The sequence below is a fragment of the Antrostomus carolinensis genome, unplaced genomic scaffold (assembly GCF_000700745.2).
Source record: "Antrostomus carolinensis isolate BGI_N321 unplaced genomic scaffold, ASM70074v2 scaffold2632, whole genome shotgun sequence".
NCBI lineage: Eukaryota > Metazoa > Chordata > Aves > Caprimulgiformes > Caprimulgidae > Antrostomus > Antrostomus carolinensis.
The window spans coordinates 15,928-32,212 of NW_010300047.1; the positions used below are offsets into that span (position 1 = coordinate 15,928).

General features: G+C 43.8%; 1 protein-coding gene across 1 annotated transcript in view; it reads left to right on the forward strand.

The window, feature by feature from the left end:
• Positions 1 to 13,435, forward strand: part of SGPL1 (sphingosine-1-phosphate lyase 1) — a gene marked incomplete at its 5' end in the record, with an annotated part of 21,046 nt that extends 7,611 nt beyond the window's left edge. Inside the window, 10 exon segments of the mRNA XM_010162979.1 lie at positions 108 to 236; positions 7,111 to 7,199; positions 8,377 to 8,482; positions 8,962 to 9,060; positions 10,101 to 10,250; positions 10,508 to 10,636; positions 10,639 to 10,748; positions 11,418 to 11,564; positions 12,580 to 12,700; positions 12,799 to 13,435. Of these exon segments, the coding sequence (XP_010161281.1) occupies positions 108 to 236; positions 7,111 to 7,199; positions 8,377 to 8,482; positions 8,962 to 9,060; positions 10,101 to 10,250; positions 10,508 to 10,636; positions 10,639 to 10,748; positions 11,418 to 11,564; positions 12,580 to 12,700; positions 12,799 to 12,939 (1,221 nt within the window).
• Between the last annotated feature and the right edge of the window lie 2,850 nt (positions 13,436 to 16,285).

Sequence of the window (16,285 nt, forward strand, 5' to 3'; positions counted from 1 at the left end):
AAATGCAGCCAATTTGCTTATACAGTGTATATGGCGAGTTCCCAAATCTGCATGGATAATTCAGTGCTTCATCTGCAAGGGTAACTTTTTGTCTTTGTTTTCTGAAGGTGTATGAGGAGTTTGCCTGGAGTAATCCTCTCCATCCGGATATATTCCCTGGTTTGAGGAAGATGGAAGCAGAAGTAGTGAGGATTGCCTGTACGCTCTTCAATGGGGGCCCCAAATCTTGTGGTGCTGTAAGTAGCCTGTATTCAAGTGTCCCATGAACATTTTGGATGTTTCTGACTTTGATTTAAGCATAAATGCACCTTCTATGATCTGGCTGAGGCTGAGATCAAGCTCGTTCTGGTGGATGCCATGCCAACATAGCTGTCCAGAAGATGGTTGCTGATTGCTCTTCTTGGTGAAGCTTTATGAGAGACAGTTTAACCTGGGGAAGTAGTTCTGTAGACAAGACTGTTTGTGCTGCTTGCATCAGCTTTTTTTCCACACTCTTGATACAGGCTTGATGGCAGTTGGAAAAGAGAACCAGAGTAAAGTAGCCTGTCTGGTTGTCAGTGGGGGATAGTGAACAGAGCAGTGTCACTTTGACTAGCTCCCCTTGGTTTTAATCTCTGAACTGGAAATCTGTGAGCCTGCCAGAATGCTAAGATTGAGGACAAGGCCAGCTGGCTGGCTGGTCACCAACAAGCAGCTTGACTTATCGGTGATCAAGCAGGCATGGCACGTATTGTCATCTGTCCAGCTGGAAAGCTGTCTTTCCAGGCTTATGTGGCCTTCCAGTGTGCTGGGTGGGAATCAGTTTTAAAGCCTTGCTAGAGTTCCTAGCGAGAGTCCAGGTGTGTCTCCTTAAATTGATGATTTCAGAGTTGGTCACAGAGCAAAAGTTGTGAACTTGGCTGGTGAATTATTGTTATAAAAATGAATCATGTTTTTTTTTTTACGCTCCTCTCTTGCTTTATCTTTTTGGTAAGGATCCTGAGTTCCTTAGACCAAATTCTCTCCCTGTTTATGTGGTGCATGGGACAGTGAAGTCTTATTTCCTAGCATGGTGGTCAGGTGCAGCTGTGATATACAAACAGGCTGCTCCATAGCTTGCGAGGAAGCAGTTCCGTTTGTGAGAAGAATCCAGATGAGATTTTTCAGAAACTGGGTGTGAGGTGATTGCTGTCTGTAAATACGCTAGGGAGGGAGGCCAGCAGTGGCTAAAGATCAGTATGGGAAGGCAGTGTTGACACAAGAGCTTATGAGGTGAACTGGCCTTAAATGGGCTTAATCTGACAGTTGGAGGCTTGGTTGTGTTAAGGAGGTAAGTACTGGAGTAACCTTGTAGTAGGTGTAGTTGGGACCGAACTCCCAAGTGGATTGAAAATGAAACTTGACTGTGCAGTGTCTGGGAGTATAAGACACGGTTGCTTTTGGTAGCAGGAGGTTGCACCCTGTGACCTCACTTATCTTCTCAGGACTGTGTTCATTGTGCCAGCTTCACGTTTAGAGAAGGAATGTGCCTCTTTGCTTACAAATACCATTTAACCTCACCTCATCTCCTTCCTGGTTTGCAGAACACTGCTGAGATGATCCATGGAGTGGGGAAAGAGGCTGGGTTTAAAGCTGTTGAAACTCATCTTTATCAGCAGTTGAGATGTTAATTGATACAGCAGTCAGATAGTTCTGTGCCACTTAATGTGTGCTTGGAGAACTTTGCTTGCTGAAGCCTGCAACGTGTGCATTCAGTTTTTGTTACATAAAGCATGTGTTGTAAAAGTCTCAACCTTGGCCTTGTGTGCTCTTTCACTGAAATTTAAAAGTAGAATTGCCTAAGAGAAGAGGTTCAGAATGGGTAAAACTGCTCCAAAACAATCAGACAGTGACCATGGCCAACGTGAGACCTCCACAGATGTTCTCTGGGGAATCCCTCTTCTCTCTGCTTCATTCTTCTTCTCCTTTTCAGAGGACTGTGCTGCAAAGCTGCAGCTGAGATTCAAGCAGAAGCAAAGCAAATGGGGAAGTGCGCAACTTGCCACGGAGTTACATTCTAGCTGTTTGAACAGTCAAATGTGCAGGGTGAGAGGGAGGGTTGAAAAGTTGATTGGCTGGAAACAGAAGATTAATTGCATCCCTGTAATTATCTTGTCCAAACTAGTCTCTCCAGTGGACTTTTTGTCTTCCTCCCACGTTGCCCTTCCTGACTGTGAAGAATGTCCAGAGTTGCTAATCATTGATGGAGAGACGTGGGTGGAGATAATGGAAGGCACGTGCTCTTTAAGCAGTTGGGCTCAGACTTTTCTAATTTTCTTCTCCCCACACCAGAATTAACATTTCAGAATTATTTCTAGAGGCTTGGACAATTACAAAGCCATTTAAAAAGAGCATTTTTTTCAAACTGATGCTATGCTTTCTGTCTCTGGAAGGTAGCTGGTCACTCAGAGTGCCGCAGTTACACTTCAGTAACCAATGAGGCTGTAAAACAGAGAGATGGCTAAACCAGGGAGGGTGCAATGCTGTGAGTTATCTTTATCTTTAAATTGATCTGTTCAGGAGACACTGATGGCTTTTTCTACTGAGAAGGCTTCTGGTTTACTTGATTCAACTTTTGCAGTGTTGAAAACTAAAACAAATGCTCTTTTTCCTGAATTTCATCACTGCCATTTCTGAGCAGCAGTGTATCTTAGTGCCAGATCCCTGTCCTCTGGATTTACTAACCAGATTTAAGCAGCTGAGACTGCTTGTCCAATTTTGTTGGTGTCTGGTGATGGTCCCTGAAGACAGATGGAGCTTGTTGGTGTTTCTGAAGAGTGTATCTGTGGCTATGTTGTGTGTGTGGGGGGGAAAAAAAAATGCCAAAAGTTTCTGTCTGTGCTTCTCAGTGAGGCAATTTCACTTCCTTTGTCCTCCAATTTCTATGACATGTTACAGAACAGCACTTTGTGGGGCTACCACTGTGCTGCACAGTCTGGGAAAAGCAGCACAGTGACACATTTGTGCTGTTCCCAGGGCTTTCAGCAGCCTGGGGATCTCTGCGTGGTCCTGCCCTGTGTCATGTGGACATCTTCCCAAGCAGAATCTCTGGAGAGCAGTCCCCTGCCTCCTCTTTAAAGGTTTTCTGTGTGTTTAATAAATGCTAAAATGAAACATGTCTTTTTTTGATTTCTGAATGTTCAATCAGATGAGCAGCTTGCATTATTTACAGGAGTTGCCTTTATTTGAGACTTGGGGGCTGTAATTCTCCTTAGTTTAAACATGGGTGTAAAACCAGTAACAATGCCCTTGTGGTGAGGGACGTGCAGGCTTGCCTTTTGCCTTAAATTGCACTGAGATGTTCCAGGTTTTTTAAGCAGTTTTTAAAAGTAATCATTTTCCACAGCAGATGGATGCTTCCAATTTCTCACTAATTACTACTTTTGTTCTTACTTTTAATCGTGTTACACAAGAGCAAAGAGACAGGAATTGATGATTTTTGGCTCCCAGGAGATTCTAATCACATTCCTGCGATGATTTGGATGAACTAATTAAGCTCAGCACATAGAGGAGGAATGAGGGGGAGTTTGTTCTTGTCTGATATGTGTTCCTGTTCACAAGGTGCTTTATTTTGCAGTGCTGGCACTGTGGATTTTCCCCTCTAATTTGAGGAGAAATCACCACTTTTATGCAAGCTTCGATGATTTTTTTTTTTTTTTAGTAGCTTTTTTGAACTTTAAAAAGAAAGGACAGCTTTGAAGTGCTGGGGAAAAGTCAATGGGGGTGTGTGTGCATGTATGTATTTGATGTCAATCTCTTCTTTGCACTTACTCTGCAGCTAAGGACAGGGAGAGAGGCAAAATCAGCAAGATGCAAACCTAAGCCTCCTGTAGAAGCTGGCTTGTCTCTTCCTTCCAAATTCTGGGGCTTTGAAACTTTGTCGTAGAGCTGGCTGCACGTTTAAAGTAGGACTTTAACAGTGAAATGTGAGTGATGTGGCTTGGGGGGACTTAAGCTCTGCAGATCTGTCAGGTTCTATCTGTGCTGATGAGCAGGTCACCCTGAGAAGAGACAACTAGTTGAATTTAGAACCTGCAGGTTTGCAGGGGTTTTATGTAAGTCTGCCACTGTTTTATCACCATGCAGTGGATTGTGGTGTATTTTTACTCTACTGCTACCTTAGAAATAAATTGTAGTTTGCTTTCTTTTTCATGGGGTATTCCAGCTCAGTGGAACTTTTGGTCAGCTTTGTCTCCAGGGTCTGAAAGGATGTGCTTCCTAAGGTGAAAATGCAAGTAAAATTTGAGAGACCACAAATCAAAATGGTTCTTTTATGTCTGACAGTTTGACAGTGACTTGCAAGTGGCATGGCTGAAGAAATCATAGAATAGGGACTGTACCTCTTACTGCTGTTTTAATGTTGAGGTTCCAGAGTGCTGAGATTTGGAGGGAGGGAGCAACAGAAGGGATATACTGAGTTTAGAAAGCAAGAGGGATATTTTTTCCTTGTGCTTTCTCCTCTCCCTCCCACTTGGAAATTAATAAATAAATCAAGAACAAAAAAAGTCTGTTTGCCTTTTTCCACACACTTTGCCTGGCTTTTGAAGGTAGTGCAAGGTTGTAAGGCTGCTTAAAACTGCACCCTTTTCCCCGTGGTGTTGCTTGAGCCTGTGCACTTTCATTTAGAGGAGAGAAAAAAACATAAATGTGTATGAGCCACTGGCGGGTGCTGAATCACTGTGTGTTGGCCAGCTGCCGGCGTGCCGCAGGCAGTGGGGAACTTGTATCCTGTGACAGTGATTCAAGCCCTGGCTATAGCAGAACAAGTTTGCTGTTGATGGCTAAGCTGACAAAGCCTCCTGTGAAGGAGCAGACTCCCTCTGCAGGTGTAAAACCCCTGGACCAAAAAGGGTTTTTGCTGTTGCAGCTGTAACATGCTAAAGGTGCTGCTGCAGACTGAGCTGCTCTGACACTTCTCGGTGGTGGAGACTCATGTTAGTACTGATGTGCTGACTGTGGGCCAATTTAGGAAGCTGATATGGCTGAAATTCAGCTTTTTGGGTGGATTTTGAGCTAACTGAATAAGCCTTCTGTGTGGCCGTCTGCATGCTGGTAGTGGTGCCTGGGAGGAAGATCTGTGCTGGATGTTGTTCCTTAACCTGCATCTGACCAACTGGTGAAAAGTGTTGACTCTGACCTCCCAAAAACTGTGTGTGGGTCAGCATTTCCATGCAGGTGATAAGCCAGACTTTGAAAAAGGGCTTGTTGTGTATAAAGGTCAGGTGGAAAGATCGAATAAGACTGTTCAGAGGCTGCTTTTTGAAGAGCAAATTATCCAGGTGAGAGTAGAGGTAGAGACTGCTTGCTCAACAAGGAGCAGGCCTGGCGTCACAAGGTGTCAGGTGTTAACTTGGATCCCATCATGCCTAGCAAAGTTTTCACACTTGTTGCAACGTTGCAAGCAGTGTTACAAGTATGCAATAATCCCATTCCTTTTCTCCAACCTGGCCCTAGGAAGGCAATCCATGTTAGACCAGTTGTGTTTTCCCCAACGCTAATAGCTGACAACTTCACAGATCTTTTCATAAGAAGGGTTGCTATGTGAATGACACAGCCCATAAAATCCTTAGGACATTGTGTTCCTGCTACCATTTATTTGCTTCACAATAAATGCAACAATTTCTTTATCCAGTGTGAGGCTCTGTTAGGTTTATCTGCGACAGCTGTTGCTTTTAAACTACCAAAAAAGCAGTAGTTGTCTGTGGTGTGGCAGTCATTTCCACACTGCCTGTGGTGGCAGCTGTTGCTAGCTGGGATCATGTTAGGAACAAATGTGGCAGGCTGTTTTATGTGCCTGTGAACTTTGTTCCTTATCTCTCTACTTAATGTTTAGTCATTGTCACGCAGTCACACTTCTTTGCTCTCTGGGGGTTTGCAGCTATGTCAGCTGGGGAAAAACAAAGGAAAACCCAGACTAGCAGCTGTCATAAGGCACGCAAATGTGATTGCATCCTTTTTATGCTTGTTTTTTGGAGAAGAGGTTAAAAGGGGAAATTACAATTGGCTCAGCAGATCTGAGGATCAAAATTAGTGCTCCATAAGCATTGTAAGTAGCTTTTGATTCCTCTCTGTCACCTGCACTTCTGTATACCTGTCTGAGGTACCTGCCCATCCTCAAGTTATGACTCACCCAGCTTAGCATTCTGGAGGCTGCTTGAAAAACCAACCTCACATTTTACTAGGTTAAAATTTTACTTTGCAAGAGTTTAATTTATTTATTTCCAACAGTTCTTGAGTTCTAGCATGCAGTAGTAAACTTGATTGAACAGCATGTGCGTGTACCTGCCTCTCTTCCACTTTCCAAACTCGCTTGTTCTCATATGGTCAGGGTAAAGAGGACTGGGACAGTGTGGGTAGTGGGTTGTGTGGGTACTGAGGGATTTACTGGGGAGTGTAATGCAGAAATTCCTCGTGGTGTAAAATTCCTTGGGTCTTTGAGGACTTACAAGCTTTGTCCTGGTGTTGACCCAGACCTAGACTGGCCTCTGCAGAGAGAAGGTGGGAGAGGGCTCTGTGCTTTGCAGTGTTGCAGGTTGTGGGAAGGTTTTGTAGCTCAGGAGTAGTGCCAACCCTGAGCTGGCTCTGTGCCTCAACGTGGCACTGCTCCAGACCTAATAAACCCTGCTGGACTTCAGTTAACTTAATACAGAATCAACTTTGTTGTTTCCGTGTACGTGGCATAATGAATCTGTAATCCAGACAAACAATCCCTGGGTAATCAAGAGCTAAGTATGTGCTAGTAATTTCATGAGGTGCAGTCCTGTTTGGCAGCTAGTGACTGTGCAGTATGGTCACCTCTTGTCAGGCTTTTGACTTTGGATATTTTTTTTTTTTGTTTTCCCTTTCCTTCGTGCCTTAAATAGAGGAATCAACATTTATTTAAATGTGCACTTTCAAGCTGAACATCAGAAAGTTACCATGGGCTTCTGCTGCCCTTGAGAACCTAAGCTGGTCCTGTACATCTCTTGCCTCTGAAACATCTCTGGGCAGCAATGCTGTGGCATCATCCTTTTTTTTTTTTTTTTGCTTTTCTCTTCTGCAACATCCATGTAAGCAGTTGTTTTTATTCTTTGCTTCTTTTCTTCACAACAGATGACATCTGGGGGGACTGAGAGCATTCTGATGGCCTGCAAGGCGTACCGGGACCTGGCTTATGAGAGAGGCATCAAACAGCCAGAAGTGTGAGCAATACCTCTGCAGATTGGTTTTTGCTTTGGGACCTTGTGGGATTTACTGTTTCTCTGAGTGGAGGTGGCTGCTAGACCCCAATATTCCTTCATTTCATAGCTCATGAGTACCTCCTCCTTGTCCATCTCTGTCTGAGGAAGAGTAACCTGGGTTGAGAGGAGTGGTACAAAAGCACAGGAACCTTTAAGCAGCCTGGGGGGCATCGATGTTGCTGGGAGCTGCGGTAGCTATGCCGTGCAGATGTATTTTGGCAATACCTGTTTTCTGCTCTAAATGAAGCCTGCTCATTTCCACTTTGGGCCCTTCTCAAGCACAGATTGTCAGGCTCTTTGAAGTGTTTAAGGGGTTTAATTTATTCAGATCAAAGAAGGTTTAGCTTGAAAACTCTGAGACTAAAGTTGGGGCTGGTTGGAGCTGAAATGAGGAGTTGTGCTAATCATTACGCTGCTAATAAAGGATTTGCACTCTCTAACGTGCTGCTTTTTTTCTAGACGGTGCATCAAAAATGTTTCTCTGGTTAATTGCTTATGGGGGAAAACCTAAAGAGAGATGAAACACTGTGGTCTTCATCTTCTGATGAATTCCTGTGGTTCTTTTCTTCCCTCTCTTAACATTTTTGCATGCTATTAAAGGCCTTGTTAAAGATACGATGCCTCGGAAAACAAGATTAATTAAGGCTGTTCAGCCACTGCCATTAGAGATGGGAGACAGCAAATACTATGCTCATTTGGTGTATTTATGCTGCTCATTCCTTTTTTATTGTCATATGCCCCTCTCAGGGAGGGTAGCTGGTTAGAGACAGTACAATATTGTCTGATACGACAAGAAATTAACTTTCCTGGGAACTCTTCTTCCTGGTTCACAGAAGACCATGCAGTAGAATAGAATTACTTTAATCTGATATCTCTGGGTTGAGATCCAGTGTCCATTATTTTAGTTCAAAACAGCACGTGGCTTCTTGTCTGTCTGTCCCAGAGAGCATTTTCCTCTGGGAAACTTTTTTCAGTCTTTATGATTGTTGACTAGATGAAACATGCAGTTGGCCTGTTTGTGACCTGTCTGTCACACAGAAATATCTACAAATTTTATTTTTTTTTTGCCTTCCCCTCCTGTTCATGGTAAGGCTTAGGTGCTGCCTGGGTTGACATATGCAATCTGTTACTTTTCCAGGTTGGTCCCAGTGAGTGCTCACGCAGCGTTTGACAAGGCAGCACACTACTTTGGACTGAAGTTGATTCACATACCGTTGACCAAGGCTATGGAAGTGGATGTTCAGGTATTGCTTTAGGCAGCACAGCACTTTTTCTGTGGGAAATTAGCATTGCACAGCAAATAGAAAGAAATCTACCTATCCAGGTACCAAGTTAGTGGATAGAGAGGGCTGAAAGCTTCCTGGAAATAGTGAAAAACAGCAGGAGTAAGTGCCTGTCATTGCAGATAAGGTTTTGTTTGAAATAATTGAATGTAAACCATCCCTTTGTCCTATGTGATTCATTTAGAATCAAATAATTTATGTATTTAAGAAATAGCCCCAGATTTCAGATGAGGGCAAACAAGTGTGCTCTATTTCCAAGTAGATGAGTTAAATGACTTGGCTGATGTTTGCTGATGCTTGTAGCTCATTGCTTTGCTTTCTGTGGGCTTTTGTGTGTTGGTTTTTAAGACCAGGTGCTGCATATTTTCACTTTTTATCTTTTTTGGCAGGGTGGCACTTGGTAAATGGAATGTGAGCATCTTCTCTCTTTAAATCTTCAGGCAATGAGGAGAGCTATCTCGAAGAACACAGCCATGCTGGTCTGTTCTGCTCCCCAGTTTCCGCATGGAATTATGGACCCGATTGAAGAGGTGGCAGAGGTAGGGTGCCCCTGGGACTTCTAGGTGCTATAGCAATAAAACCAGCATGTCCTTCTGTACAAGAAGGGTTCCATGATGCCAACCAGTGAATTTAGTGGGAGGAGCAGACTGGTTGGGAGGGTATTACTGTCTGCAAATCAGGTGTTAACCAACAGCAGGTGTGTAGGCCACTGTTTGGAAGTGAGGAGGAACGTGGGCCTGTTTTATTTGCACTCTGTGAGAAGGTGGGCTTTAAATACCAGATGTTACCTCTGGGCATTGTCATAAAGCTGTTTCTGGGGCTGCATTTCAGATTTGAACTGGTGCATGTAGTGTGTCACAGCAAGGCAAAAGCAGCAAGCCTTTTGTGCATGTTTTGTCTCTGAACTTTCAAGTCTGTGCCATAAAATTCCGCGGTAACTGAAGATACCTGTTACGTATGTGACTTAGAGGTCAGCTGCACCCACTGCGAGACCAACCAGAAGGGCTCATTCTTTGATATCTAAGAGGAAATAACAGTGAAATAGTCCACCTGTTAAAAAGGCTTTGATTTACAGCCTGTGGGCTGTAACAAACTTGATGCAGAAGCTGGAGGAATGTGTGGAGGGAGTAGGAGTCAAAGGACTGGAACCTTATTTTTCAAACATGTCTCTTGATTTTTCTCTCCATGTTCCGGTTATTTATTTTGTACGTAGCCAGCCAGGGCCTCTGACCTTCTTTTCATTTGGATCACGCCCTTACACTTTATTCCAGGTACTCTCTTCAGTCCAAGTTGTCACATCTCTTTGGCAATTAGAGCAAACTGCCAAAATGTGATGTTGTTTTTCCTCTTGCTGGCAATCTTCAAATATGTGGAAGGCAGGAGAAGACATCCCACAAGTAGCCAGCATTTCCAGATCTCCTATCCTTAACAGCCTGAGAGCGGTATGATGCTCCAGGAAGGTCCAGTAAACATGTAATTGTAAAATGCAGAGTACCTTTTGGCAACTGGAGTTGGGTGCCCCACATTGTTTTCTTGCCTGATTGCGTGTTACTCATCAGAATCTCTTGTTCACACACAGCTTGCAGTGAAGTACAAAATCCCCTTCCACGTTGACGCCTGCCTGGGTGGTTTTCTCATTGCTTTCATGGACAAGGCAGGGTTCCCTCTAAAGCGTCCATTTGACTTCCGTGTAAAAGGTGTGACCAGCATTTCTGCTGATACCCACAAGGTAAGAAAGAGGGGAGAAAAGTCTTCCAGTGCTTTTGTTTCTGGGGAATAATTCCCGATGCCACCCGTGTCTTCAGACATTTCTGCTCTGCTGCGTGGAGGAGTGCTGAAGTGAGGGGTAAGGGCTGCCCTGTTCGCGTGCTTTGTGCAGTGTGCCAAAGGACGGGCAAGTGGCATCTTGGTGACTGTGTGCAGTGAGTGCTTGAATGTGTTCCTGTGTCCTTCTGCTGCTTTTAATGCTTTCTGTGTCCCTTCCAGTATGGCTACGCTCCCAAGGGCTCCTCAGTGGTGCTGTACAGCGACAAGAAGTACAGGAGCTACCAGTTCTTTATAGCACCCGACTGGCAAGGGGGCATATATGCCTCCCCGTCCGTGGCAGGCTCCAGGGGCCTGGTGGCATCATAGCCGCATGCTGGGCCACTCTGATGCACATAGGGGAATCTGGCTACGTTGAGGCTACCAAGAGGATCATTAAAACGACTCGTTTCCTCGAATCAGAGTACGTGTGTGTCTTAGTGTTTTGATCACAGTCTTTAACCTCGTTCTGGACTCCTCCCAAACTCCTTTTGTTTCTCTTGCAATGTTTGGTGGGTTTTTTTGGTTTTGTTTTTTTTTTTTCCTCTCCCTGGAGAAGCTATAGCATGTTACCTGCGGGGTGGGGATCCACCAGAGTTACAGGAGAAAATGCTTTGTTTATCCCCAGGTTGCTGCCCTGTGCCAGATAGCTGAGAGGCACAGGGAAGAGGGATTGCAGGCATCTCTATTTAGCTGACTTTGCTTTGAGAGTTTCTTCTGCCTCAGCTGTGGCTGAGGGGGAAGCTGGAAGGACTTACTGAAGATGATAAAGGAAGGGTTAATACTCTCTCTTGTTGGGATGCTTATGCTGCTTATGTGAGCTGATAAGCTGATCTTTTCTGCTACTCCGTCTTCCCTTGCCTCTCTGTCCTCCCTTTTTTCCATTTCTCCCTGAGTTTACTTCACTTTAGGGCCTCTAATGACTTGAGGAGTCCTCTTGCAAGTCCCAATGGCCTGGGATGGTTGTGTGATTTTTGGGTAGGAATGTGCTGTCGTCTGTTCCCTTCTGTAGCTTGTCCTTTAAGGTCGCAGATAGGTGGACAGTATGCCTGGGCCCTGTAACACTGATCCGTCACTTCTTTTTCTTTTCAAGGTTGAGAAAAATTGACAGCATCTTCATTTTTGGGAAACCTGAGGTGTCTGTCCTCTCCATTGGTTCGGACACTTTTGACATTTATCGATTATCTAATTTCTTAGCTGCAAAAGGATGGAACTTAAACGTCCTCCAGTTCCCATCAAGGTGAGTTTCTGGAGAGAAGTTGTGTAGCCAGGGTACACAAGATGGTTGTCTTCAGGCCACGTAGCTGTCTTGATTTGCTGAGTGGTGTCCATATCTGATAAATTGTCTGTAGACTTTTCCTCTGCAGGGAAGGAATTACTTTTGTAATAGCTGATATATAGCAGTTCCTGCAGTGAGGATGAGGAAATAGTAATTTTAATGAGCCTGGCAGAAGACATATCTGAGGCTGCCTTTCTATTTACCACTGTCTAATACAAGCAAAAAAATACAAATAGCCAGGGCTTTATCTCATGTTTGCTAACTGAGAATCTGTAGAATTATTTATTTATTTTTAGTATCTTCCTGCTGTCCACTGAAGACGAAAGTAATTGAAAGAACAGTGAAGGGCTGATCGTTTTCAGTGATCTTTCCAGCCTGGTGTAAACTGAATATTTGTCAGAGTGTTTCCTTGAATGGGTATTTGTCGTTTTTCTGTGGGTAAAAGGGGCAAATGCTCTCAGACATAGCTGCACTGGAAAAATTTTGGACTTGCAGTTAGCATGAAGCAAAGTCTAGAGAGCCTGAAGCAACAGGTGTGAGTAGCCCCATTCCTTCTGGTAGATGCTAGCTTCCATGCTAATTGCTTATCTGTGCTAGAGAGAAAGGGGAGGGAAATGATGACAAGGATCACTTTGCTTGCAGGCAGCTGTGTTTTTCTCACCAGAGGTACCTGGAGTGAGGTGAGAAAATTATAGGCCTTTAGCCATGTACAGTGATGTCAGGAAGGAAGGAGGAGTTGCTGTTTTGCAAAAGAAGAGCTGAACTCTCCACAGCTTGGTTCTAGTATTTTGCAGGGATTACCTTTAATTGGAAGGGAGTGGATCATCATCTCCCATTATACTACTGACTTTTTTTTTAAGGAGATACATGGTTGTCAATGGCCAGGGAAGGACTAAATTGCTGTTGACTGTGCTGAAAACGTGGAGCTGTACATATTTGAGATGGTTAATCTTTCCCCTCTCCCCTCCCTGCCCAGTATTCATCTCTGCATTACGCAGTTGCACACGAAGTCCGGTGTTGCTGAACAGTTCCTGAAAGATGTCAAAGACAGCATTGAGGAGATCATGAAGGACCTCAATGCCAAGACCACAGGCATGGTAAGGAGGGCAGCATATAGTGAGGGTGTGTTTGGGGTGAGCATGTTTCTCTGATAGCATTAACGATCCTATGTAACGACCTCCTCTTCTTTGCTTAGGGAGCCATCTATGGAATGGCCCAGTCCGTCCCAGACAGGAGCTTGGTAGCGGAGATTTCTCAGGCGTACTTGGACGGCCTCTACAGCACGGATGTTCCTTGCAGTGAAAAGCACATGAATGGCTCTCCCAGCCACCACTGACTGTAGTTCAACAATCGGTGCCTTGCCAACTAGCACTGGGGTGGTTCTAAAGGTTTCCTAGGGGAAGAGATTGCAGTAAGCCTTTGTTACTACAATTGCAGGTCTGATGATGGCTTGATCTTGAAAACTTCCTTTCCCATCTTAGTCTGTCCTGATATCTGCATTATTTCCATACCCAGCTTTAGTTTTAGGGCTTTTCTTTCCTTCCCCCTGCCTATTTTCATCATGACTATTGGTGGTGAATTGAACGTCCATTCCACAACTCCAAATTCCTCAGGTATTCTCTGCATCACTTCATTCCTTGCTGTTTCTTCTCCTCAGACCTGGTATTCAGCTGGTGTCCAGCCAAGTGTTAGATCTGAGTGCTCATAATGTGTTCCAAAGCTTCAACCTTCCCAGAAGTTAAAGGTAGAAAATAAATTGAATATTTTGTTTTCTTTTGAGTATTTCTCCAAGCTACTGCACTTAACAGACTGTGCTGGGAGCCTTGTAGCTATGTAATGCAGAGTTGATAAGTTGGCAAAGGAAAGATGGTCATGTACTCTTTTTGAAATCCCCTCTGGAGATCTCAGTGAGGCTGCAATCAATATCTGCTGGGGATGGGGGGAGGGGGGAACAGCCTAACACAAAATCCTTTTCTGGAATCTCTTGATTTGAATAATAGCAGAAATAGAAACTGAACGGGTGGTGTAGGGAGGGAAACTGGATGGTACTGAAAAGTCTAGGTACATAGAAACTGTTTTGCTTCCCTGCCTCTTCTAGAAGACATGCATTTACCACCTAGAGTGCTTGTACCTCGCGTGATTCTGGAGGGATGTGCAAAACAGTGATTTCACTGTTCATAACTTGAAGGTTTTGCACTATCTCACAATGCTGTAGCGGAGTCAGTCAGACCCTGGCGTGTGTCATGGCTGGGGACTTCACGTGCAAACGGATGGCGCCAAAGCTGACCATTTTTTTAACGTGATCTTTTAGTATTAAAAAGGTGACTTTTGTAATAGTAATGATCTCTGCTCTTTGCACTGATTCTTTTAAGGCACATTTTCAAAAGGGCATTCACCATTGTGCCTTGATGCTTCTCTGGCTTTTTTTTGTGGGATGCCAGGGAGAATTTGAGGGTTCAGCTGTTGACTGCGGCGTTTGCTGCAGTTGTTTTCTTATGGTACTATACTGAAAAAAAAACCTCATAGGCAGACTGACCTCAGAGAAAGTATGCTTGTGTACAAGGTAGGATAGGAGCTGTATTGAGCCACAAGTCCCCTTGACAGTATTATGAAGATGCTGGTGTAGCTCTGAGAGGTAGATGATAGGATGCAGCTAGTTGGAGGTATTCAAGCCTTGGGCATACGGCTCACCCTTCCTATTTTTCTCCACTGTTTTTACTGTGAGAGAGTTTTCCCAGTGCAACTTGTAAGGCAGTCGTGGCCTTAAGGAAAAGAATCTCTTGAGTTATTAAACAACTGTGGAGTCACTCCTGCAGGGTTTTCCCATGTGTTCCCTCTCAGCTTTTCTACATGCCACTGAGAATTTCCTGGGCAGAGTTTAATGCTTGGGAGAAGACTTCATGCCATGTCTGCAGAGTCTTGTGCAGGGCATCTGAAGGCCTCTGTCTCTCTGCCGTCGAAGCTGACCCTCACTGGCTTAACACAGCTGAAGCACACACTTGCACAATAATTACACTGAATGAGAAGGTTTCTTGCCAGCCACTGCACAAACCAGTGCAGCAGCCTTGGGTGATTGTGGGAAGAATACTTGCTTTTTAAGAGGTTTATTCTCAGTGCTAGGAGACAAAAGTATTTTGGCCATCTGCCCTTAAATCGAAGACTATGCATGTCTCTGAGACCCTTTGAAAACATTGCATTTGAATTGCCTGATAGTCTCTTGATGGTGTTACCAGCTCTGGCAGTCAGCATTTATGTTGGACCTATTTATTCTGTTAATGTCTTGCCAATGTGACCATTACTGCATCTCTGAGTTTGCTGTACTTTGGAGAGAGTCTTAAGTGTCTGGCTACTGTGATGGTTCTCTTTTGAACCAAGATTTAAAAAACAAAAAGAAAAACCAAAAAACCACCTAAATGAAAAAGGGAGGTACTCTTTTTGTTTCTGCTTTAAAAGAAAGAGGGGATGGGTTGGGGTGGGATTAAGGAGAAAAAAACTCCCTCCTCTTCCCTGGTTGTGTCCTCCTCTGAGGAAGTAGATGGATCTAACAGATCAGTGCTCCATTTCACATTTTTGGATGTATTTGAAGATGTTATTTGTAAGTCAGTGTATTCCATTTTGGGCTTCACTTACTAGTAATATTTGTGGGTTTAATTATTTTATGTGTATTTGTTCTGTACTGTAAATGTAATCTTCTGGTCAGGAATAGGCCACTGTAATTTACCAGTGTGTAGTCTTTATTCATCCTTGTCATCTAACATGTAATCTGCATCTCCTTTATAATGCCAAATGGTCTTAGAAGAATGGTGCGATTAACAGGCTGTGTAATTATTTAAAAGATAAAAAAAGAAGAATTTTATGGACTGGATTATGATCTGAAGCTGGATGGTACTTCAGACCTGGAGGAATCATGGCAACTATTAATTCCTGTGAGATTTATGTCAGGTTTTCCAAGTGAGACACTAAATTTGTTGCTTGTACCAAAGCACTCCCAAGGGATTTGTGTGCTCTTAGGTACTAGACTGAAGAATATCCAATGGGATGGACCAAGAAGAGATGTGTGTCTTCATGCCATGGATTTCATCTGCACTTTGCTGATGACGTGGGGGAACGAGGAGTGGAAGGGTTGCGTACAACACAATAATATCTTGCCCAATAAATACACATTGACTTTTTAAAGAACAAATGGGACGAGTGCATCTAATGAGTGTTCTGTATTGCTCGAACTTGCCACTGTAAAACCAGGCTGAAATAGCTGAAGAGATGGTGAAAAAGGGCCTAGTTTGTATTAAAATGGTGCATTTAGGTATCTAGGCTCATTGAACTCTTATTTTTCTGTTTTGGTGCTCATTTGAATGAATGGGGACCCCGATTGCTCCTGGCCTTTGCTCAGGCACAGCCTAGTCTGTGGCAGGGAGAATGGTTTATGAATCTTACTAACTCTGCCCCAGGGCTGCTCGTTCATTCTGTCCATGGCTACATCTTGCATGTGATCTTAAAGGATGCTGAAAATTGCCATTTAAGAGCTATGGATTTTTTCTTAATGCTTTATAGAATTTTAAAGAGTTAAAAAAAAGAAAATCAGACCTGAATTGGGTGTTTGTAGTGTTTCTCCCAGACTGTTTTGCTGAAAGCAATTATTGCTGATTTCACAGCAAATTGTTCCTGTTGTACTCAAAACGCAG